Source organism: Lingula anatina, chromosome 1 (assembly GCF_051362555.1).
Source record: "Lingula anatina isolate TDL-2025a chromosome 1, LinAna3.0, whole genome shotgun sequence".
Classification (NCBI taxonomy): domain Eukaryota; kingdom Metazoa; phylum Brachiopoda; class Lingulata; order Lingulida; family Lingulidae; genus Lingula; species Lingula anatina.
The window spans coordinates 6636738-6660698 of NC_141767.1; the positions used below are offsets into that span (position 1 = coordinate 6636738).

Consider the following 23961-nt stretch of genomic DNA (forward strand, 5'->3'; position numbering starts at 1 on the left):
CAAGTTAACCCGCACACTTGGCAATTTCTCCTTTTTCTCCTTTGCATTGTTAGACAAAATTTTATAAAATTTAATATTCATTTCACACTTATAATAGTAAAAGGTAAATGTTTTATCAAAATTTATTATGTGCATAGCAATACACATACAAAAGTACTATAGGAAAATACATATTGCCAAATGTCATGGCATTTATCAACTTCCAACAATCAAATGTCTACACATCTCCATTGTTAACCTTGAAAACATCAAAATGTTCAACACCATAAAACAAATATGGACGGTATAGCAAAACTACATTTCTTCTAGCTTACACAGTATGCAAGCCCTTACATTCTACTTTTAAAAAGTGACCCTTTTTGATTGGAATGTAAACATAACATTTCATCTTCTTAATGCATTTATCTGACTAAGAGATTGTCACACACAATATCCATAAATGAAAAAATATATATACACTTAGTACTATAACAGTAAAAACAAACGTTTAAGGATAATGAACAGGTTTGACATGAAGAACAGAACTTACTAACTTTACATAGGGTTAAAAATTAAGCACCAATACGAAATTCTAAAATTCTACATTGCAGATAATTACTAATACTGAGTGCTTTGAGCGGGGCAGTTACGCAATCCGACATCCCCACAGTACAATAGATGCAGGAAGATAAAACAGAATGAATAATGATAAATTTGGGTTCAAATGAAGAAGTTAAGTGATCTATCTCCTTTTAAAATCTGCTTCAACCCATGGTAAGATCCAATAACACTTTCATAATGGATCTTTAAAATATCCATAGTTTAATCACTGCTCATATTAATGCAGACAACTCTTTGAATAAAATGACAAAAAGAGAATAAAAATTTTAAAAATTGTGGCAATATAAACTGTTATAATAAACAAATTATAAGCAATTACATACAAATTACTCAAGGTACTTTGTCAAGATCCTATAATAAGAATTTTACGTCTTAGTCCATAAGTTCAACATCATCCATATATCTCATTTGTTTTCTTTTTTTTTTTAACAGTGGTAAGGACACAAAGATGGGTGGAAATAATTCCAATCAAATTCTGAATCCTTGGTGGGAATGAACAGGACAATCCAAAGGATGTCAATAATGTGTACATCACATTCTCCAAAGATTTGCTATACAAGTGCTAATGTATTGCAACATTCCCAAATGTTTATTGACCAAGATCACGTAACTACATCATCTGCATCTGTGTTGGGACCAATTCTTCTAATAGGGGGCAGCTCTGGTAGCTCGTCTTTCCAGTTATTACCAAAAGCTACAAAATAGAAAACTATGAGTTAAAAAAATGTTCTATACACATGTGCATTTTTCTCTTAATATCAAATTAGGCATTATAATAACAATAATAATAATAATTTTTGTTGTTGTTGTTGGCTTCATAATATTGACTTTGACTTGTTTCATTATTCCATTACTGTCCTTTTTAACAACACAACCACTGACACAGTTCTTATGTTTTTTTTAAATTTTCCAATCCAGGTGACATTTATCTGTCAACACACTAAAACGTACTAGTATTTCTTGGTTCGGCAATGGGTGCCAGTCTTGGTGACCTAGAGACTGGTCTCTCTATCAAACTTCTCTGCCCTGGGGGTGTTTGCCATCCTGTGAGTGGGGCCAAAGCATCAGGGTAGGCCTTGGGTGCAACACCATCATCATCACCTGGGGCAGTCTGGTTACGCTTAGCTTTCTTTTTTGTCTTTTTCTTTTTCTTTCCCACATCTTGGTCTGGTTCTACAATGTGATAGTACACTCATTCAATAAAATATCTTCCTTTTGTTATTTAAAAAAAATCTTCTTCAATGTTATCTACCTTTTCCTATAATCCTTGATTATTGTTCTCTCTACCCCCTCCCCCCCACACACACACACACACACACACACACACACACACACACACACACACACACACACACACACACACACACACACACACACACACACACACACACACACACACACACACACACACACACACACAAACTTATCTTGAGTGACTGTCAATACAAACAGATGATTTGTAAGTTATTAAAGTCTTTTAACAAATTTATATTATCTTTATTATCATTTTAACATTTTCACTATTTTCCATTATAAACAAAGAAAAAAAAAATAAACAGCATGACCCACCTGATCCATCCAGACTTAGGATGTTTTTTCTGGCAGGCAAAGACATTTCCATACTGTCACTACTCTTTGTATTACTTGTACCAAACAATAGATCCTCCACAGATTGTTTAGGCTGACTACCTTCATTCACATCATCTGTTTTATGTTGGTTCTTATCAGCATTTAAGCCATTAGTCCTTTCAGAATTTTCAACATCTAAATCATCATCTTTATTTTTTTGCTGCTCTTTTAATTTCTTTTGCTTTTTCTTTGCCTTCAATGCTGCATCCTGCAATTATCACAAGCACTCAGTTTTGAAAAATATAAACAAATACTTTTCACGCAAATCAAGGAATTCAAGAAAAAGTTTAAATAGATTATCATAAGATCATAAGACTCATTTATATAGGTAAACTTGTTCCTAAATGCCTAGTGCACCTATATGGAAGAATGAAAGACGGGATTATTTACAACATACAACATACACATAATTTGGGCACTTCAAATGCTTTGAAGTAACCACCATTTTTTCTTCTCTCACCTTTTTCTCCAACTCTGCAATGTCTAAACGTTTGAACGGATCACCACCAAAATCAGTCTCTTCATTTTCCCCTTCATCCTGCTCACCTCTCATAGCTCTTTCTTCTGCCTCTTTTTTCTCCCTAAATAGAACAGTATAGTTTATAAACTTAAAAGGATAACAATCCTTCTTACAAGATCCATATTTCAGAAATAGATACATTGTAAACAATTTGTAGAAATATAATAAATTCCTTTTAACCAACCCTTTCTCACATCATGTTTCCAATTTCAATTGAGCCTAATGAAATACATTGATTGGTATTTCTTGCCATCAAAAACCTTTTTGTTCAATATCAACTTTTTTCCTTTTTCTTTTGATGCAATTTCCCACATAACACATACAAGTCATGTGATGACAATTTTGGCCAAATTAATTTGGAAATTTTCTAAATCATATTGACCTTAACTTTACTTACCTTTCTTCTTTTATCTTTCTGACTCGCTCCCTTTTCAACTTCCTTTCTTCAGCTTCTCGCTGCCTTTGTGCCTCCTTTTCCTTGTTTACTCTTTCACCCAAACTTTCAAAATCTCCAGATATTCTTTCCAGTAGCCACAGCATTCCTTCTTTTATGGGTTTGTCCATCTTTTTACCTGTGCCTGATAAGGCAGAGCACAGTTCCTAATCAAGTATAAATAATTGATCATTAAACCAAATATTAACTTATCATACTAGAACATCTCAAAGCAAAACTTAGAAAATTAATATTTTTATGAGAAATGTTAAATTTTCAGGGTGTTTCCTAATGATATTACACATTTTTTTCTGCTAAGCCTGCCTTTTTCTTTTTAAACAAAGATAAGTATCACTCTTTCTTTTATATCAACTTACCACTCTTGTTGGACACTTATTTTGATTAACTAATTCTTCTAGATTGAGTCTGTCACAGATATCTAACTCATCCAAGGCATTGTCCAAATCTTGTTTATTTGCTAGTCTGAAAGGGTTAACAGACAATGTCATTTTATTACCAAATATAAGTCTAGATGACAATGAAATCCAGAAGATAACCAAAATTCTTCATACAGTGTATGTTAGATCTCAAATTAATAAATATGTTATTAAATGCCATCAAGTGACACCTAATTTCAAAACATTCTGTAACGTATTTATTTAGATCAAATTGGAAATTATATTAAAAATATTTCACACATAATCATACTTACATTAAAACAGGCTTTCCGCCTATACATGGGTGTTCTATGAGATTCTTGAGTGCAAGCCTAGTTTCTTCTATTCTTTCATGATTACTAGAGTCTATCACATATATTACTCCATGGACCTCTGCTAGGTAGTTATGCCACACATCTCGAAAGTTTTTTCTACCTCCGAGATCATATAATGTGATGTCGAATTTTTGAAATTTAAACTCTGCTACGTCAAAACCCACTGTTGGTGCTACATCTTCCACAGGTTCTAAAATAGCAAAAATTTAAAAATTAATAAAACAGTTGTCAAACTGGCCTTTCCCTAAATTCATCACATTGTTTTGACAAAATATACAATCGCATAAGATAAAGGGTAAAGAACAATAATAAATTATTAGTTGATATACTGACTCACACTTATTTTTTCATTAATTGGATGAGTAAAAAATAATTAAAGGAAGTCCTTGTGACCGGGAATGATGTTTCTACATGCTTTTTTAAAAGTTGATTCTCACATCTCCAAAAAATATGTTGTATATGTTAACAAAAGCATTCAGAAATCTTACCTCCTTGAAAGCCTTTTGTTGCCACTGTCTTTCCGGCATTGTCTATGCCAAGAATGACTAGAGTAACTGCCCTGAAAAATATTACATGACATAGCTTACACATTTTGAGTACCTGTATTTGATACAAAGCTAAGCTGAATATCCATTTAGCATACATGTATACGGTAAAGTGCCATGAATTTCGAACGGCTCTTGAATTTCGAACGATCTTAAAATCGGCCGTCTGGAGTTTTTTCTGGACCATGAATTTCGGCCAGTAAGCAATTTTGCGCGATCTTCATTTCGTGAATTTCGTACACCTTAAAATCGGCCACCGGGCTATTCTCGCGCTTATAAAGATCTAACAGTCGGCAATGTTGCCCTAGCGTACCTTTACCTGAGTACTACGTGTGCGGCCCAAGGTGCAAGATAACGATCAGTACAGTTAGTTTAGGACGCTAAACAACATCGTCATATCCATTCATACAGATAACAGGAGAATCTATTAAGAGTTGTACTGTCGGGCTGTTGTTTCTTTACCGCAGTATTCGGTGTGAGATAGCGATCGGTAGTTTTGCTGAGGCGCACAATAGCATTGTTAACAGTAGAGACTTCAGTAAGAGAACAAAAGAGCAATATTAAGAGCTGCAATAAAGATTACCATTATTGCTTTCTTGTCTCGCTCAGATCGTTCACGATCTCCCGCTGACGATCTTCCGCTAATGAAGTCCCTTGAAATGTACAAATGAAATGAAAAATATTTTTAAAAATTATATATTCCAATGGGGAGGGATGGAGGGTTAAAAACAATCGAGAACGATCTCCGGCTGACGATCTGCCGCAAACGAAAGCCACTGAACGAGTATGACCTTTCTCGTTTCACTCGGATTGCGACGCTGACGATACGAAAATTGCGTTCTCGTCTCGCCCTTTGGCTTACGAAGTCTCTTTAACAAATATGAAAATTGCCTCCTGGTCTCTCTCGGATTGCGAACGATCTCTCGCTGAAAATTTGAAATTTTCCTTTTTGTCAATCAGCTTTGTCAGTTGCCGTGCGTATGAAGGTCCGGAAGGTGTCCCCTTTCACAAATTGGCCTGTAGTTTGCTTAGTGTTTTGTACCGCATGAAGGTCACTCTTGTCACTGCTGCATACGGCGTGGAATGTGTATCTTAAAGTTAAAGTTCATAGAAACATTTTATTGTGTTTTGTAAGCTTTAGGAAGTAGTTTCGTCGTGACTGAATATCAGCGTACACTACAAAGTAATACCATTCATCTGTGACGCATCATAAAAGCTAGGTACGTCAAATTACTCTAAGAAAATTTCTTACAACGTCCACGGCTGTCCCGACAAGCCAAGACGTCATTAAAAAAAGTCGCAAGCCGTCTAGCCGTCTTTGAAAATATAGGCCGTCCGGTGATGTCAGCGGCCGTCCAAATGACGGCTGGACGGTTCGCTGGGAAAAGCCTTGCTCATAAGGGTATATTTATTTAACTAGGGGCTTACTGACATCACCCAGCTTACATGCGGGTGCATGCCTCCCAAACTTATATTAAAGGATAAAATTGTAATATATCTAAGTTTAATTGTTTGTAAATTTTGTACAAATTGCCCATGCCACCCCGTTAGTTTGGAGGGTTAAGCTGGATCAAGTCCGTGTCAAAATTCTTTGAAACTTTGCAGGAAAAATCAATCTTCCTTTGTTTCTCTGGCTCCTTGTTTAGCCCGATGATCAGATTTATCTAGTGCCCCCAGGTCTGCTGGAGCAGCTCTTTGAAATAACACACAGGTAGATTTTTATCTGAGATAAATATCGCGTTCGATACACTCAAGACAAAAGCTACCTGTGAGCTGAAGGGCACTTTACCCTCTAATTAAGAGGTAAAGCAAGTTCCAGCTAGATGGACGATTAAGATCGGACTTCAGATGGTAACTAGTATTGTTTACCTCAGTTCTGTGAAAGCAAACGAGAAGGGTGTCAGAACAATGGTGCATATATAAATTATACAGAGAATTTGTACATTCAGGTGACATTAACTTATAATCGAAGGGGATTTTCGATAATATTCCTTGAAAAGTACACTAGATTTAAAGCGAATAATATCATGGTTGGCCAAAAAATTATATACGCACAGTGTATCCGTGCGTATGCCTGGTTACGCCCCTGTCACAAACCAGCAAACCATATCCTGCGGACTACATGAAAATTGCCTTCTACATGTAGCATGGACAAAAATAGTATGAACGAATATAGTAACGAAGTCCCTTGAACTAGTGTGGAAATTGGCTTATTGTCGCGCTCAGATCGCTCACTATCTCCTATTGACGATCTTCCAGTCCCTTGAACGAATATAAAAACTGCCTTTTCAGTTTACTCTAGATTACCTATCTCTCGCGTTTGTTTGAAGATGGTTTCAATGACAAAACGGACACGCTTTTCAAATGCGTACATTGAGGCAACTATGCGCCAGGAAATCAGTTGCTGCTGCTGGTTAAGTTTGGGTTGCCTGAGCGAAAAAAAAATAAATAAAAATAAAACGGCCCTGCACCCCCCCCCCCCCCCCCCCCCCAAACCTAGTATATTTGATCACAGACAACAATCAGCGGTCATCTTGGTCGCAGCGCACGACGGAGAGAGACCGTAATACACAGTTCGGCTGCCGTGGCGAAGGCTACCTGTGCGCCGCACATACCGATCTGCGGTCGTAGTGGCCTCCCCGCACGGAGGAGAGCCGTAGTGCAGAGGCCGGCTTCTGCAGGGAAGGCTACGTATGCGACGGAGACACCGACCCGCAAACGGCGAGATGAGGACGCATTCGCGCGTAAAGCTCCGCCCGACTTTAACGGTAAAGGCAACGAACCTGGTCGCGGAAGACACTTATCGCAGAGGAAGGCTACCTGCACGTGCGCCATAGATAATGATCGGCTGTCGTCTCAGTTTCAGTGCACGGAAAGGAGCAACGGTAACACTAAGCTTCCATAGTAAAGGTTATCTGGCCGTGGCAGACGCTAATCGTCGGCCGTCTCTCCCTCCGTCCACTCCCGTTCTGAGCGCCAGGATCGTTTTTGAAAAACGACACTAGTTTCTGGCTGCCAGAATCGCTTTTGAAAAACGACACTACTGATAACGATGCTGTTTTGCGGCCCTAAACAACAGCACTCGTTCATCTATGGGCCATACACAGTGATCGGGTGAAAGTACGTGTATACCTTTGGTCGCAATTACCGACACTCACACAATCATACATTATGGTAACTCTAAATAGATCGTCGGGAGAAGATAACAGAAGGCCTAGCGACGAACAGACAACTTCCGGTCAAAATTGACAGAATTCCATGAAATTCGAACTTTCGGAAGTTCTGAGCACCTCCATTTCATGAATTTCGGCCAGAACGATCTTTTCCCAAATTTAATTATTTTCTACTGTTCGAAATTCATGGCACATTACCGTATTACTTGTAAACATGTATATGCTAGTATATTCCAGTTGATCCATTTAAGTTTTCTACTGGAGTACACTTGTTTTCATTCAAATTCATTTAAATTCAGAGTTAACCTCTTGGCTTTAGCTATACAATTCAATCTGAAATCAATATAAAAGTTTTAGATCTAATTGTGAAAATACTTGTTTTGTAGCTTGTGTAGCTCACCTCCTAGGTTCACGTTTCTTTTTAGTCCACGCTATACAATTTCCCATCATGCTGATCATTGCATTTGCGGTTCAGTCTTATGCAGTATATCCTTGTCACTGTTCCTGTGCTTATAGAAATCGTAGATAGTTCTTAGGCCTACAATAATTTCAAAGCCACGGTGGTTTAAATGTGACACTTTGTGTTCTGATCCATGTCGTATTTTTGGGATGATTACCGTACAAAACGACGTTATTTCTGTTCAGAATATATTGTAACCATAAATAATATCACTCACGATTAAACTTATGTTTCATTTAACCTGTATATCTGATAATCAATTATACTAAAGAGCTACAAGAAAGCACTGTGATGTTACCTGTTATTAGTCGTTGCTATTTTGATCTGTGTAGTTTTCGTGACGTCATCAAATATTGTGTACGTGTGTCGGAGTGTAAATATAGCAAAACCATGGGGCATGAGTCTGCCCACGTAAAGGACATACCCAACAGTTTTAGTCCTGGGCTCTGCGAAGAAAGTTACGCAAAAGAAGATATAACAGGAGTAAAAATATAGTTGATCAGTAACGTGGAGAATATCAGATGTGACGTGAATCTTCTGTCTGCGTAGTTCAACTACCTGTATGATTACCAGTCAATTCATCACAGGAAACGGTTCCTGCAATTTACGTCAACGACAAACGCCTTTACATATTTCAAAGAACTGTTAAAACAAGACTTGGAATATTTTGCTGTGGTCTTCATTTAATTACTTAGGAATTCTGCTTAATTCAGCTGTGTGTGTGTAGTAAAATGAAACTTACAATGTATAATATTTAACATTTTCATTTTATTGACATTTAAGTAGTCAACAGTGAACCAAAAATAAATATCACTCAAGAAAAAACCCACTATTGAAACAGGATTTTTTCACACATTCTCGAGTGCTCTTTTATAAAATCAATTTGAATGTAAATTAACAAGCCTTCACATAGCCTTGAAAATTACAAACACAATTGTTCGAAATATTACACCAAAAATATGTAATCTAAAGTCACTTTACAGATGGTGGGGATTCTTTTGCATATCTTGAAAAAAATGTTGCGCTTCTAGGAGATGCAGCTGTTCAAAGAAAAAACTTACATAAAATAATATTCAGTCTGGGGTGAATTAATGGCTTCTACTAAGTACACGTATATGATGAATATACATGTAAGAACATGCATTTTGAAACTAAAAAATTTGTCCATGCCTTTGTGATGTAAACAAGTTGGACTAGATTCTCTTATACATGCATACTTCTTTGGCTTTTGTTGCATAAGATCAAGATGGATTTCAACACATCTCTGCTTAGAAAATGTCAGTACACATTTTAACAAAGCTTCAAATATGATTTGAAAAATGAGCCTTAACAACAGTGGGGAACACTTTCAACTAACAAAAAATAAATTTAATTCTCTATCTCGGCCTGTTAAAGAAAAAGGCAGAGATACATGAAACTGATCTGAATATAAAAATTACTGCATAAATCCACCATGAAGGTAGATAACATTTACAACTTGTCAAAAATCTTCAATTTATTCATTCAGCTTGTTGAAATACTTGAGCTTGTCAGCTGGGTTTGGAATGATCTGAAATTGGCAAAAGTAAACTTATCAAATTTGAACATCAGTGCACTGAAAAAAGTCTAAACTACTCAATGCTTTTTGGTCGTAGCATTAATTTTTTCGTTTCATATTTTACTTTTCTACATGCTAAATGGTGCATGGAAACATGAAATTTATTTCTTAATCAATACAAAAAAGGTCCAATAATGATTAGTCATAAAGTTCTAGCCTCAATTACATTGAGAACTTATATCATAGCAATTAACCGAACATATTAAAATTCAAAAGCAATTCAAAGGCAATATAAGGCTGTTACTTACAGTGTCGCCACCTGGTTTCCATCCTGCAGGGCACACCTCTCCATGCTGGTCAGTGTACTGGAATGCTTGTACCAGCCGCAGAGTTTCATCCACAGATCTGCCCACTGGCAGGTCATTCATGGTGATTTGTCGCAATGTTCCCTTATCATCAATAATGAAAAGTCCTCTAAAGAAGAAAATAAATAAATACAATATTAAAAATAATGTAAGTCTTCATACATGTCTCCAAATACGTAAGGATACTTAGTGATGCATTTTCATCAATATTTCACAGCAAATAGAATAACTACTAATATTTGAAAGATGCATATTATTTACATCAACTGCTGAGACAGTATTGAAGTCAATAGACATAATATTATGTTGATACTTTCACTGCAAAAATTCTCATCTAAATATCTGCAGATTAAAAACAAAATAAAGTTACCTCAGTGTGTGCCCATTATCCTCAAGATAAACTCCATAGTCCTTGGAAATTTTATGGGTGAGATCAGACAACAGAGGAATTTTTAGAGGTCCTAATCCACCTTGGTTACGTGGAGTATTAATCCTAAGCAAAACATTTTTAAAAAATTTTACACCCATTTTTACATGCAAGTTTATAATGATCTAATTACTGGCAAGTCATCTAATACCCAACAATTAATACTTTTAACAATTTGTCATTGCACTAAAACAACAGGTTATAAAAGTATTTTTAAAACAGGAGGTAACATCAAACACTTTAGTTACAAAAGTCGGGATGCAGTTATCCTACCCAGCTGTCAGTGTGTGCATCGTGGCGAGTTATTATCAATGTGAAAGTGTCAAAACTTTAACTTAGGCCACACTTTTTAATTTTTATGGATGACATCCTCTGGGGACCCCGAAATCGGTGCGAGAGGGCGAAAAAAAAAAAAAACCAGTCAAAAAAAAAAAAATGCTGCTTAAGTAAAGGAATGCTGTCAGTACACAGCTGGAAACTCAAATTTACCACAGAAGCGATAGTTGCTGGCCGCTGCCAGCCTTTCGCATAATTGTAAAAAAGTCTCCATGCCCAATATCAATGGCATAACGACGGCCCCGTTCTCTTTATGACTTTATGTAACTAGAGGATCAGAGAGGCGATACCGCCTCCGAATATTGTACCACCAGCTGGAGCAAGCGCATTCGTATAGACCCCCACATACACAAAATAAGGGGTGCAGCCACCAGTCTTGTGCTTGACAAGCTGTAAAAATGCAATCAACAAGAATTTTCAAAATATGCAAAAAATATATATAACTAAAAATGGTGCAATCAAAGTTAAGTTCATTGTAAGGTAGGTCAAAGGTCAATTTCAAGGTCACAGTAAATTGCCAGTATATGACTTCCTATCCAACTTCAATAGTAACTATGGACCTATCTCTGCCAGTTTTGGAGATAAAAGGGAAGCAAAATTTGCAAAGTTCAGTTCATGGTGAAAAGTAGGTCAAAGGTCAATTTCAAGGTCACAGTAAGATTGCCAGTATATGACTTCCTATTCAACTTCAATAGTAACTATGGACCTATCTCTGCCAGTTTTGGAGATAAAAGGGAAGCAAAATTTGCAAAGTTCAGTTCATGGTGAAAAGTAGGTCAAAGGTCAATTTCAAGGTCACATTTAGATTGCCAGTATATGACTTCCTATTCAACTTCAATAGTAACTATGGACCTATCTCTGCCAGTTTTGGAGATAAAAGGGAAGCAAAATTTGCAAAGTTCAGTTCATGGTGAAAAGAAGGTCAAAGGTCAATTTCAAGGTCACAGTAAAATTGCCAGTATATGACTTCCTATGCAAGTTCAATAGTAACTATGGACCTATCTCTGCCAGTTTTGGAGATAAAAGGGAAGCAAATTTTGCAAAGTTCAGTTCAAGGTGAAAAGTAGGTCAAAGGTCAATTTCAAGGTCACAGTAAAATTGCCAGTATATGACTTCCTATTCAAGTTCAATAGTAACTATGGACCTATCTCTGCCAGTTTTGGAGATAAAAGGGAAGCAAAATTTGCAAAGTTCAGTTCATGGTGATAAGTAGGTCAAAGGTCAATTTCAAGGTCACAGTAAGATTGCCAGTATATGACTTCCTATTCAACTTCAATAGTAACTATGGACCTATCTCTGCCAGTTTTGGAGATAAAAGGGAAGCAAAATTTGCAAAGTTCAGTTCATGGTGAAAAGTAGGTCAAAGGTCAATGTCAAGGTCACAGTAAGATTGCCAGTATATGACTTCCTATTCAACTTCAATAGTAACTATGGACCTATCTCTGCCAGTTTTGGAGATATAAGGGACTAAATGTTATAATTTTGGAGTTACCATAATGTGCCATAAATTTCCTACAGAAAAAATTAATTAAAATAAAGAAAAGGTCATTTTGGTCAAAGTTCTTGAAATGGGAGGTTCTCTGAAGTTGCAGAAGTTTAAATTTGATAAAATAATGTCATTTTTGACCACAAGTTGTCTGCTTTGCCAAGCATTATGTTTTATTTTTCCGGAGTTCAAAATTTATTATCCATTACCGTACTGCACATTTTTACGGAAGCCGACTGGTGCCATATGTTGAAAAAAAAAATTATCTCGAAATTTCGAGATAGCATTTTTTTTGTTCAAATTTCAAAATACTATCTCGAAATTTCGAGATAAATTTTTTTGCTCAAATATCAAAATGCTATCTCGAAATTTCGAGATAATTTTTTTTTTGTTCAAATTTCAAAATAGTATCTCGAAATTTCGAGATAATTTTTTTTTCTACATATGGCACCAGTCGGCTTCCGTACATTTTCCTTTCCCCACCAATATGTACTTTCTGATACAGCGTAACTCGAAAACCGTATGGAATACAAAAAAACTGAGACCACCTCCAGTGTTGGGCTTTACATGCTCTACAAAATGCAAAAAAGAATGGGTCTCTAGCATTAACGGTTCCCGAATTAGAGACAGTTTTCAGTTTCGGTATCTTATGGCCGCTACTCCTGTGAAAATGCACCGATTGACCCCAAATTCACGGAGATGAAAGATGACCTGAAGGGTAACACTTTCCAATAATATTATTGGTTAAGTCTGTGTGGCGTCTGAATAACAGGGCAAAAAATTTTTTTTTCGTAAAAAATTTCATTTTTTTGAAAATTTTGACCCATTTGACCTTGAAGTAAAGGTCAAAGGTCAAATCCGAGGGTATATTTGAAATCTACACATATGACTTTTGGAAAGCCGTCTATAGAAATTTTTCCCGTAACTCCTTCTGTAGGGTAGATAATTAGCATTTAATTTTGCCATTTTTAGACAAGGGTGCATTGCAATGAGTGCCACACCCAGACCCCAATACCGACAAAGCCCAAATTTTACGTGGAACGAGTTGAGATTATAGGTGACCTAAATCCATGAGATGGGTACGGGGGCCCTTACCGTCTAGGAGGAGAAGCGGTAACGGTAACATGGCGGCGGAGCCGGCGAACGGACCGGACGGGACCGAAACCATGTGTACCGCCAGCGCTAACGCTGGTGGTAAATTTTTTTGTTCAAATTTCAAAATAGTATCTCGAAATTTCGAGATAATTTTTTTTTCTACATATGGCACCAGTGGGCTTCCGTACATTTTCCTTTCACCACCAATATGTACTTTTTGATACAGCGTAACTCGAAAACCGTATGGAATACAAAAAAACCGAGACCACCTCCAGTGTTGGGCTTTACATGCTCTACAAAATGCAAAAAAGAATGGGTCTCTAGCATTAACGGTTCCCGAATTAGAGACAGTTTTCAGTTTCGGTATCTTATGGCCGCTACTCCTGTGAAAATGCACCGATTGACCCCAAATTCACGGAGATGAAAGATGACCTGAAGGGTAACACTTTCCAATAATATTATTGGTTAAGTCTGTGTGGTGTCTGAATAACAGGGCAAAAAATTTTTTTTTCGTAAAAAATTTCATTTTTTTGAAAATTTTGGCCCATTTGACCTTGAAGTAAAGGTCAAAGGTCAAATCCGAGGGTATATTTGAAATCTACACATATGACTTTTGGAAAGCCGTCTGTAGAAATTTTTCCCGTAACTCCTTCCGTAGGGTAGATAATTAGCATTTAATTTTGCCATTTTTGGACAAGGGTGCATTGCAATGAGTGCCACACCCAGACCCCAATACCGACAAAGCCCAAATTTTACGTGGAACGAGTTGAGATTATAGGTGACCTAAATCCATGAGATGGGTATGGGGGGCCTTACCGTCTAGGAGGAGAAGCGGTAACGGTAGCCGTCCGGCGGAGCCGGCGGAACGATCCGGACGAGACCGAAACCATGTGTACCGCCAGCGCTAACGCTGGTGGTACAATTAATTGTCCTGTAATTTGAAAGTAATCCTAGAGATGAATTTGATGGCAAAGCGGCCACATTTCCACGTGGCAGTAATACGCATGCGCAGAAAGCACATTTTCCGGCAAATTCAATAACGACGTTTGCGACAACCGACTTCGATGGGGAGGGGGGGGGTGATTTTTTTTTTTTTTTGGAGAACGGACGAAAATCGGTGCGCGCGCAGGATGTCATCCATAAAAATAAAAAAGTGTGGCCTTACCATGCCAAGTGCGTAAATTGAGAGTCAACTGAACAGGCAACAACCTCTGCATTGATAGCTCTGAATTCCTCTACTCTGTCACTAAAGGCAATGATTTCTGTTGGACAAACAAAGGTACTGAAACAAAATAATAATATTTAGTTGCCAATTTCTTCATCTTCAAACATCAACTTTTAGAATTTTTATGCCTGAATAATGAGTTTACAAACATTACACTAGCCAAATGCAACTTTTTTATTGGGTTAGTCATTTAGTGGATATAATATAATTTCACAATATTACCTACAATTATTATAATCTGAATATAACAAAGTTTTATTGATTACAAAAAACTTTGCACAGGCCAATGTTCATCAGAATAAAAGTCTCATAAAATGGGAGTTTTTATGGTTGAAAACAGGTAAAAAGTCTTCAATCGTGACATTACTTGTGGGAAATGTCCTATTCAGTAACTACTTACAAGTCCAATGGGTAAAAGAAGAATACCAGGTATTTTCCTTTGAAGTCTGTCAATTTTAGCTCTTTGAACTCTCCATCTACAACAGCTGTGCCTTCAAAATGGGGTGCTGCTTTTGAAACTGTAGAGACAACAAAGTCAATTTTTACTGCAATATTGTATCCATTTATACTTACAAATTACAATAAAACTCGGTCCTCTCTATGTTTATATGAATAAAAATCTACATGTCAAGTTGTATATATGTGAAATATCTTCCACATATTTCTTATTGACACTGAATATTAGGCACAAATGTGCAATAGAGTCTTTTCCACGAAATCATGAGCATGCGCAGTTCGCGCCATTTTGTGCGGGACTGTTTCTCAGGGGGAAAGAGTAGAAGGGGCCTTCGGTACTTTTGTAGTATACCCCCCCCCCTCACCCTGTAACTTTCTGTAATTTTCACTTTTCAAACATTTTTTTACATTTTATTGTTTATCCATGTCAAAGCTGTTGAAATAAAATGCTTTTGTAATTACCTGTGGATTTTTTATTAGTGTTAATCACGTTTAATCCAGCCCATTGAAATACAAAGTTAGAATCTTCAATTTACACCCGCAGTCAATTACACTGCAGTCAATTTTCGTTGGCTAACCCTAAGGTAATTTTATGTGAACAAGTAGCTCATAATAATTTCACAGAGGAAATCCAAGTATACAATGTATCAATCCTATGTTCACATAAAATAAGGTAGAGTTAGCCAACGAAAACGCAGCAAGCTGCGGTTACATTGTAAATTTTCACATTGTATTTCGATGGGGTGGATTAAACGTGATTAAAACTAATAAAAAGACCACAGGTAATTACAAAAACATTTTATTTCAACAGCTTTGACATAGGTGCAAAAGACACTGTAAAAAAATGTTTGAAAAATGAAGGTTTCAGGAAGTTACAGGGTGGGGGGTATACTACAAAAGTACCGAATGTCCTATCTTTGCTGTCGATGAGGTACGTTTTTAGTTCTTTCATTGAAAAGTCATCAGGCACTTCTGCTAAATTTCTATTCCAACTGCTCGCATGAATGTGTTTTCGAAAAAAATCAGGTGTTAACATGTTACGAAACTTTGAAAATTCAGATTGAAATGAGACTTCCTCGATATGGCGTCCGTCGTGTACACTCCACACTTTCCCCCTGAAACTTCAAATCCCGCAAAATCTCGCGTTCCCACGGATAATTTAGCGGAAGTCACGTGACCGTGGAAAAGACTCTATTCTAAGGACTAAGTTAACATACTGCTCTTTTTAGCATAAACAAGGCATTAAACACGGGCAGATTCTAGATACAGAATAAAAAAGCATCAAAGCAGGATATCATGCTTCTTTAAAATTTTAATTTAAAAATACCACAAATATGCAAATTGTACTAATTTTCAAAATTAAAATATGCTCAAGCTGGAAGAAAAAAAGCCTCAACACCATACAAATATCCTGGCTCTATCAGTGCGAAAGAAACAAAACAACCACTGTCAATGCCCTGGGTTGGTACATGTACTGTACTGTAGTAGCGGCGATATAACTTACTTTGCGCTTTACTCCAATGTAGCGCATGACCTGCAGATTTCATAGTTTCTTGCGGGTAGACATGTCCTCCGCCGAACACCTGGCACGCCTCATCGTCTGCACTAAGGCACTGGTGTGCAATCAACAGCAGTAAAACCAAGCAATACTTCGCCATCCTTTAGCTCACATAAATCCACGCACGTTCCACGCACACGTAGGCCAAGTGTCGATTATATGCAGAGCTATTATACTATTTTAATTTGTTTCGAATTTTACTCTAGCACTACTGTAGAGCATAGTTGATTAAATGTTATATTCAAATATCAATTTTAAAAATATGCTGTTATCTAACATTTCAAGCAATCTGTAGAGAACACCATGTTTTGCGTCTGTACACACAGCTACAAAACTAAAATTAAAACTTAGTTTGGCTCTAGCCGAACTGATTACCAAGGAAGGTAAGAAAAGGTCGTCATAACAAACCGTGCGATTAGCAAGTGCGACTCACTGAACATGTAATAGTAGAATGCTAATGGCACCCATTTACCATCGAGAACTTTCTTAGTTATACAGGTGAGAGTTTTTATATATATCCCTTTTTACATCAGTGTATTTTTATGACGAGATTTTGGCCTACCTTGCCGTTACGAGAATAATTTAGGAGAAATATCTCCATCTAGAAGCTGTAGAAATTGGAGGCTGCAGACAAATGCAGTTCACACAGTGGCAATGCTGCCATAATGGCGACATTGGTGGGGAGAGTCAAGTTCTTACACAACTAGATCTGTAGTGTGATGGTAATAATGCATGAGTAGTACTTTCTGTTATCAAAAATCCATTGAAACAAAACTTGTTGTTTATGATAAATGTTGGGAAAAGTAAGAAAAATATATTTAGAGATGTTTTTTGAAATGATTTGGTGACATTTAACGTTTTCAGGATTATGTCTGATTTCATTATTTTAGTCTTCACTTTGATCCTTTTTTTCATATCGTCTAAATGTGTTAAAAATTGCAATTGAGTTTTCAGAATTATCAATTTTTACAACTTCGGACCATGCATTTAATATCTAGAAAAATACATGTTGTGTTAGTTGCAGTATGGAAGTATAACTGGTTATACTTTCATGGTTGCAGCATGCACGATTTCATCATGGTTGAAAGCTTTACTAGAACTTTGTTTAATATATTTTTCATCAAATACCACAGTCATCAATTAAATGGCCATTTAGATTAGAGTAAATCCTACTGAACAATGTTTTTCACTGTTTTTTTTATTAAGATAACACTTCTGTATTTTTATTTCCTTTTTAGATGAAACATTAAGCACCATGACAGAAGTAGAAGGCAAAGTACACTCGAACAAAGAACCAGATACAGACTCTGTTGATCAAGAACTAGATTGGTTAATTGAGAAAGAAGAGCAGGAAAATCATACCTCAACAGAGGTAAGTCCCTGGTCATTTTTCCTGATACATGCTATGGGCGCTGCATGATAGAAACAGAGCAAGAATGTGAATGAGTAGAACTCATCACTAAAGTGTTAAATACTGCATAATTTTAGCTTGAACTGACTAAAGAGTTCTTCATGTTTATTGGAAACATTATTCAGTCATCACATGCCTCATGAACATTTGAGAAATATCAATTTCATGCCAGCTGTGTCATTATCCATGGATGATTCTTTATTTAACTTTTTGTGTGAATCAAAAATCATTTCATTTATGTGGTTTTCAAACTGGGTGGAATATCATTACTAAGAGATATCAGTAAAAGCATGTTATTGACAGACTGCCTACGTAACAGGCACTAGGCAGCCAGAAGATCAATATTTCATAATGGATACTATTATGCTTTAGGAAAGGATATGATTAAATTAGGCAAACTGATTGAGCCACTTTTGTACTTGATTGATTTATAATGTACAATTAGAATCATTATTTTCCTGTGTTGGCATGATATTTTTTTGCTTTTATTAAAAATTTTGTGGCACGATATATATATATATATATATATATATATATATATATATATATATATATATATATATATATATATATATATTTTTTTTTTTTTTTTTTTTTTTTTTGCAAAAGTAATCACAACCATGGCTGTTTTAAACAAGGTGAAATTGCAGTCAAAGATAATGTTAAGTCAAACTTTCAAAACAAATATATAAAAATATATATCTAACTGTTTAAAAGTATGTTTCAAATATAAAGATGTTTTCTTCAGAAAAAAGTAATTCATTTACACAGGATACCATGGCTTATTTGGTAAAGTGACAAAAGAAAATCCATGATATAAATCTTAATACAACAAAAGTTGTTAGCTCAAATTTGCAATTCTAGTTGCAAATATCATTTTACATTTTACTGGTACACTGTTGTTAATGCTTTAAAAGTCTTTATATGCGTCAAACAAACCAAAGAGATAGTAATTATGTGATTAATTTACAATTATTGAAACTTGTTTTATATTTACATTTGTGCAAATCAGTTAGTGTAATTAAGTGAAAAGTATATTATAGCTATATATTGAAATTTTGCATTTTTTAAAACTTGTAATTTTCAACAAATTTAACCATTCTAGTAATCCTGATTATCTTATTTCATCATTTAGGCCCCCAGTCCTGAAAATGAAAAGGATAATTTAAACACAGATCCTCATAGCCACAAACAAGAGAGTGATGATGAAGACTACAGGCCCACAGATGACCAGAGGGCAGCCATGGCACAACTGGAACAGATGAGACAGGATTTAGAGGATGATGAAGATGACGGGCTGGGTGATTTACCTGATCCACCAGAATATAATGTAACGGAACGCTTGAAACAATTAAATAAAGAACTAGCAGATGAACCTTCCCCTGAGGAATCAACAAGGCACCACAAAGTAGTATTTAAAGATGACCCAGTGGAATTTGTTGCCCCACCACCAGATGACTATAATTCTGATGATGAAGGGGAGGATAGTAAAGATTATGGTGCTAGTGGTGATTCAGAAACAGATGATCTTGGAGTAGAAAAGCTTAGGATTGGAGATTCTAGTGACAATGATGATAGCAGCATGAAAGATGGACGTGGTGATGAGGTGGATGGTCACTCATCAAGTCTTGATGGTGAAGAGAATTCACAAGACAATGGTGAAAGAAAAAACAAAGTGTTAATTGAAAGAAATGGAAAATTTATAATGGTTGACGCAGATGATGTTGAAGCAAGTGAATTGGAAGGAGATTCATATGACGCACATGATGATAGCAGTGAAATAAATCAAAGTGAACAATCACAAGAAGATGTCCAGCCAACCAGTTCTAGTAGTTCTGAGTCCAATAACACAAGTGTTCAGCCAAATCCACCTGAAAATCCTAGACCAGCCACAGCCAGTGGAGTTGTCAGGCGGTCTGGCGTCAAACCTGCAACAACCTCTCCACGTGCCCAGTCAGCAGGAGCCTACAGCTCTTCACGCAGCAATTTTCATTACAATTCTCCGTATGGACTGTCTCCTGCACAGTGGGAGCTTAAAAGTCAAAGGGAAAAGGCATTAGCTGAGAGACAGAAAAAGGAAAAGGAGCAGAAAGATAAGGAGGAGGCTGAGAAGAAGAAAGAAAATGATGAAGCATTTGAAGCTTGGCTTAGTAACAAGAAAAGAGAAGAATCTGCTCGTAGGAAATCCACACCAACCAAAAAGCAATTAGATGAGGAAGACAAAAAGAACAAAGAAGAGGTATCCGCTGATGCTAGGGTGTGGTTTATAGCCTGTAGAGCTTTATTTAGCTATTAGTCAGCATAGTTGACCAATTCTTATATTTAGATAAATTTGGGCTATAATAATTTTGAACTGGTCAGCTAGGTAGGCTTATTAGCATTAGATGTGGTAGATCAGTATTTCTTTTTTAAAAATGAAGCTTAGTTATGAAAATAAATCTTGTGATAAGCTTAATTTTAATGGGTATCAACAGAACAGTAAAATATATTAAAAAAATAGTCACTAGAATAAAAAGATAGCACTATCAGGTATTCGAACCCATATAAAAATATTGACAATTATTTCTTACTTATTATTTAATATTTATTTATATCATTTTTATTTATCTAGTACATTTATTATATTTAAGATGAAAAAAGAAGCAGACGAAGCATACACAGGGTGGTTGAAAAAGAAGAAAGAGGAATTTAAAACTCAAAAGAGGCTTGAGACAAGAGAAGAGAAAGAGACACAAGAAGGCTACTATTTGAGTCCAAGAGAGGAATGTGACAAGGCATTTAGAGCGTAAGTGTTGTTTCTCTCTTTTTCTACTGAAGCAAATTACTGAACAGTGGGTCCTAGATAAAATACTCTGTATTTCTCTAGGGTTTCCAGCTCATCTTCAAAAAATTTAAACGGGCTCAATCCATTACCATTTTGTTGCTATGACAGGCATGTATCAAAGTTATGGATTGTTTTTATTTCTGATAAAGTTTACACATTTCAAACATGGCATATTTAAGTCAAATAATAGTAATACACAAAACTAGCTAACTAGATATTGATGAAAAGAATTAGTCCCTGTTCCTTTAAATACTGATTCACCAAGAAACTAAGGCTCTAATGTAACTAAGACCCCATTCCCATAGATTTTAGATCGATCTATCCCTGTGGGGAGTCTCACTAGATATTCTCTCCCAATGAATGTTGGTGCATTGTATAAATATGATCAGTGGATTTTTCCAGTTTTTATCAAAGACCATACAGTAAAACTGTATCTGCAGCTGACTTTGCAAACTGCTGGCTGTTGCAATATGAATAAATTCCTGACATTTTGCTATATATTGTTATATTAATATCATTGAATGAAATTCTAGGTGGCTTAGAAAGAAGAATGCTGAAGCAAGGATGGTTAACCAAGCCTACAGGCAACGTACAAGAATGCATCAACTTCTGGCACGAAAGTCAAGAAAATCTCAGCAGCTTGCTAAAGCTATTAATGCAGCCCAGGCATATAGATATGTTGACTACTATGGATACAGGTTTTAAGATGGCCCTTGAATATATATATGCTGTCATCAACCATTTTACATACCAAAGCTGTACATACCATTATTCATCAGGGTCTGTTCACTTAGAGCGCATTCTCAACAAATTAAGCCAGGCTTTACAAAGCTGGTGACCTAAAAATGGCGGACGTACATGAAAGAAAAACCACCTAATCTTTTAATAGTCTCTCCGCCTCCCCACACGTCGTCCCTGCGGGGTACAGTAATTAAATCGCGTCTCCATTTGCCATGCGGAAGCTACCTGAGAAATATTAAGTGCGCATGCTCATCAGTTAAACTCGTGGTGAAGAAAGCATGGCGGCTGAAGGCGATCGAAGGAAAAAAGCTCTTCTGTTCTATTATCTTTGAAAACAGAGACGAAAAAGGAATAATTTGGCCTGTAGAGCAGCAATGAATCGACTATCTACGGAGATAATATCACCAGAGATATTCACGGAAATATTAATGTTCGGAGCCGAGATTTAATTACTGTACCCCGCAGGGACGACGTGTGGGGAGGCGTGTGAGAGGCGGAGAGACTATTAAAAGATTAGGCGGTTTTTCTTTCATGTACGTCCGCCATTTTTAGGTCACCGGCTTTGTAAAGCCTGGCTTAATTCGTTGAGAATGCGCTCTTAGAGTCCCTCCATCGAAACTGTCACTCCATGGAAACTACAAGAAATAGCTGTCCTGTCCTCTACCTCCAACTCTAACAATGATGGGGACCTACCCCGTAGAGATAATTTTTTACTCTTTCAATTAAATGTAATGCCATTGCAAGATTTAAAGTTATTTGGCAGAACAGATATTATAGTTTTGTCATAAATAAGTCAACATATATCATATTTAAAAGTCAGACACATGGCCATTTTACATTTTCTTATACCCTTGGTACTTTTGCCATGTCAGTATTAGAAAGTTATATTTTTCTATGGTTCTTGAAGGCAATGAAACATTTTTTTCCTTTTGTCATTGGTTGTTTTTCTCATCATTATTCACCAATTCTCTATTTATAAAAAGTGTAGAGTTCTCTAGTCTCATGTTAAAATGTACAAGCTTTATGCATGCTTTTTACTTACATTTGAAGACAAGGAAAATATCCAATATGAAGTAGTATCCTCTGCATACGTGTAGTTATTGTAAACTTGTATATTGTAAATATAATTGACATTTTCCAGTCACATAAATTGAATTGCCACTTTCTCAGTGTTAGTAATGTTTACATTTGCATGAATAGTTGTATTAATTTTTTTTAGTTATTGGAGAAAATATGTAAAAGAAATTAAAAATGTTTTTATATGGACAAAATTGTTTTGTACCTGACAAAGTTTTCATAAAAAGAGTTGTTTTTCAAGGTTTGTACAACAGTACTGTGTATGATATTTTCAGCAACAATGTATGATATTTTCAGCAGTGAATTATATTTCAACAATTCATCAAAACCATGTGAAGTTATGCAAAAATATGATCTGGTGCTTACAGAACACTGTAAATATATTGCACATTTTCAGGGACTTTATGTTATGCTACAGAAAAAAAACTTGAATAATTTGATCTTTTTTCCAATCTATCTGTCAACAGTTTTGTGGTGATCAATATCAAATTTGCAAAATGCTCTTTATTTATTTTTTTTATTTTGAGTGTGCTTTTGTCTTCCTTGACTTGCATATTGTCTGAAAAGAGAGTACAATGTAGCAAAATAAATTGGTTACTATAAACAGGGAATCCCACTGTATGCTGATCACACACATGTAGATGCAAAAAATAAATGATTATTTAAATAGTTCACTGCCCACGGCTGTGTTATCTTTAATGTGCTTGTTTTCATTTGTAATGGTCGCATTCATTAAGATTTAAAAAATCTAATCTTTAAGCCATTGACCTATACTTGTTTAAGTATGCCCCAGTCCTATTTGTAATGACTAAATATCCTTCAAAGCTTCTATTCTTTCCCAGTTCACACCTTGAAAATGATAAAGCCCCTGAAATAAAAGTTTATCTGAAGCATACTCTATGAATATGTACCTATAGCACCATGCATGCATCTTTAGCATCTCCAGTTGATCAACATACTATTGGTAATGTCGATATTTCTTTTTAGCTTAGTGAAAATTTAAATAAATCATGAAGGGTCTTTGAGGAAAGTATATAATCTTTAATTATGAACTGTATCCACCCCCCCCCCCCCCCCCACGCGACTTCAAACCCAATCTCTAAAAGATCTATAAAAATTATCAAAATAACCCTCCCAATTTTGAATGTGTCAAAGGGACACGGTTACCTTCCCCTTTTCTATTCTTGTGAGCCTGAAGACAATGTGGATTTTGTAGTAGTCTAGGTTTCATTGTTCCTCCCTTTAGTGTCTCTTTATTAAAGTTCTGCAGTCATGTGACAATTTACAATTC

At 36.0% G+C, this 23961-nt stretch overlaps 3 protein-coding genes across 6 annotated transcripts; 1 reads left to right on the top strand and 2 right to left on the bottom strand.

Annotated features, from left to right (window-relative positions):
* Positions 1-108: 108 nt before the first annotated feature.
* Positions 109-8706, bottom strand: LOC106169670 (uncharacterized). Of its 2 annotated transcripts, none has more exons than XM_013549250.3 (10): positions 8431-8706; positions 8073-8176; positions 4443-4513; positions 3895-4144; positions 3560-3665; positions 3147-3349; positions 2690-2810; positions 2170-2437; positions 1552-1773; positions 109-1294 (listed from the first exon to the last, which is right to left on the bottom strand). In XM_013549250.3, the coding sequence occupies exons 2-10, from the start codon at positions 8129-8131 to the stop codon at positions 1203-1205; spliced, it is 1392 nt and encodes a 463-aa protein (XP_013404704.2). In that variant the 5' UTR covers positions 8132-8176; positions 8431-8706; the 3' UTR covers positions 109-1202. The 2 variants fall into 2 exon arrangements, with proteins under 2 accessions (XP_013404704.2, XP_013404700.2); XM_013549246.3 differs by having other exon boundaries at positions 8073-8210.
* Positions 8707-8880: 174 nt separating this feature from the next.
* Positions 8881-16794, bottom strand: LOC106169671 (peroxiredoxin-4). The gene is made up of 6 exons (XM_087002787.1): positions 16564-16794; positions 15004-15121; positions 14544-14660; positions 10405-10527; positions 9978-10143; positions 8881-9681 (listed from the first exon to the last, which is right to left on the bottom strand). Exons 1-6 carry the CDS (start codon positions 16715-16717, stop codon positions 9628-9630), a joined length of 732 nt encoding a protein of 243 aa, XP_086858913.1. The 5' UTR covers positions 16718-16794; the 3' UTR covers positions 8881-9627.
* A 115-nt stretch (positions 16795-16909) lies between these two features.
* Positions 16910-23342, top strand: LOC106169640 (uncharacterized). 3 transcript variants are annotated; one of them, XM_087002786.1, is made up of 5 exons: positions 16910-17000; positions 17856-17989; positions 19164-20285; positions 20659-20813; positions 21386-23342. In XM_087002786.1, the coding sequence occupies exons 2-5, from the start codon at positions 17873-17875 to the stop codon at positions 21555-21557; spliced, it is 1566 nt and encodes a 521-aa protein (XP_086858912.1). In that variant the 5' UTR covers positions 16910-17000; positions 17856-17872; the 3' UTR covers positions 21558-23342. The 3 variants fall into 3 exon arrangements, with proteins under 3 accessions (XP_086858912.1, XP_013404624.2, XP_013404625.2); XM_013549170.2 differs by having other exon boundaries at positions 16955-17115; XM_013549171.2 differs by having other exon boundaries at positions 16955-17115; positions 19164-20267.
* Positions 23343-23961: the final 619 nt, after the last annotated feature.

What these genes read in the sequence shown, in the direction of transcription:
- LOC106169670 (XM_013549250.3), bottom strand. Translation starts at nt 8,131, where the DNA reads ATGATCAGCATGATGGGAAATTGTATAGCGTGGACTAAAAAGAAACGT. An exon ending in GGCGGAAAGCCTGTTTTAAT is followed by an intron (nt 3,666 to 3,894) that starts GTAAGTATGATT and finishes TAACCCTTTCAG; the next exon opens with ACTAGCAAATAAACAAGATT. An exon ending in AGAAAGATAAAAGAAGAAAG is followed by an intron (nt 2,811 to 3,146) that starts GTAAGTAAAGTT and finishes TGTTCTATTTAG; the next exon opens with GGAGAAAAAAGAGGCAGAAG.
- LOC106169671 (XM_087002787.1), bottom strand. Translation starts at nt 16,717, where the DNA reads ATGGCGAAGTATTGCTTGGTTTTACTGCTGTTGATTGCACACCAGTGC. An exon ending in TTCTTTTACCCATTGGACTT is followed by an intron (nt 14,661 to 15,003) that starts GTAAGTAGTTAC and finishes ATTTTGTTTCAG; the next exon opens with TACCTTTGTTTGTCCAACAG. An exon ending in GGAAACCAGGTGGCGACACT is followed by an intron (nt 9,682 to 9,977) that starts GTAAGTAACAGC and finishes TGCCAATTTCAG; the next exon opens with ATCATTCCAAACCCAGCTGA.
- LOC106169640 (XM_087002786.1), top strand. Translation starts at nt 17,873, where the DNA reads ATGACAGAAGTAGAAGGCAAAGTACACTCGAACAAAGAACCAGATACA. An exon ending in AAAATCATACCTCAACAGAG is followed by an intron (nt 17,990 to 19,163) that starts GTAAGTCCCTGG and finishes TTCATCATTTAG; the next exon opens with GCCCCCAGTCCTGAAAATGA. An exon ending in TGTGACAAGGCATTTAGAGC is followed by an intron (nt 20,814 to 21,385) that starts GTAAGTGTTGTT and finishes ATGAAATTCTAG; the next exon opens with GTGGCTTAGAAAGAAGAATG.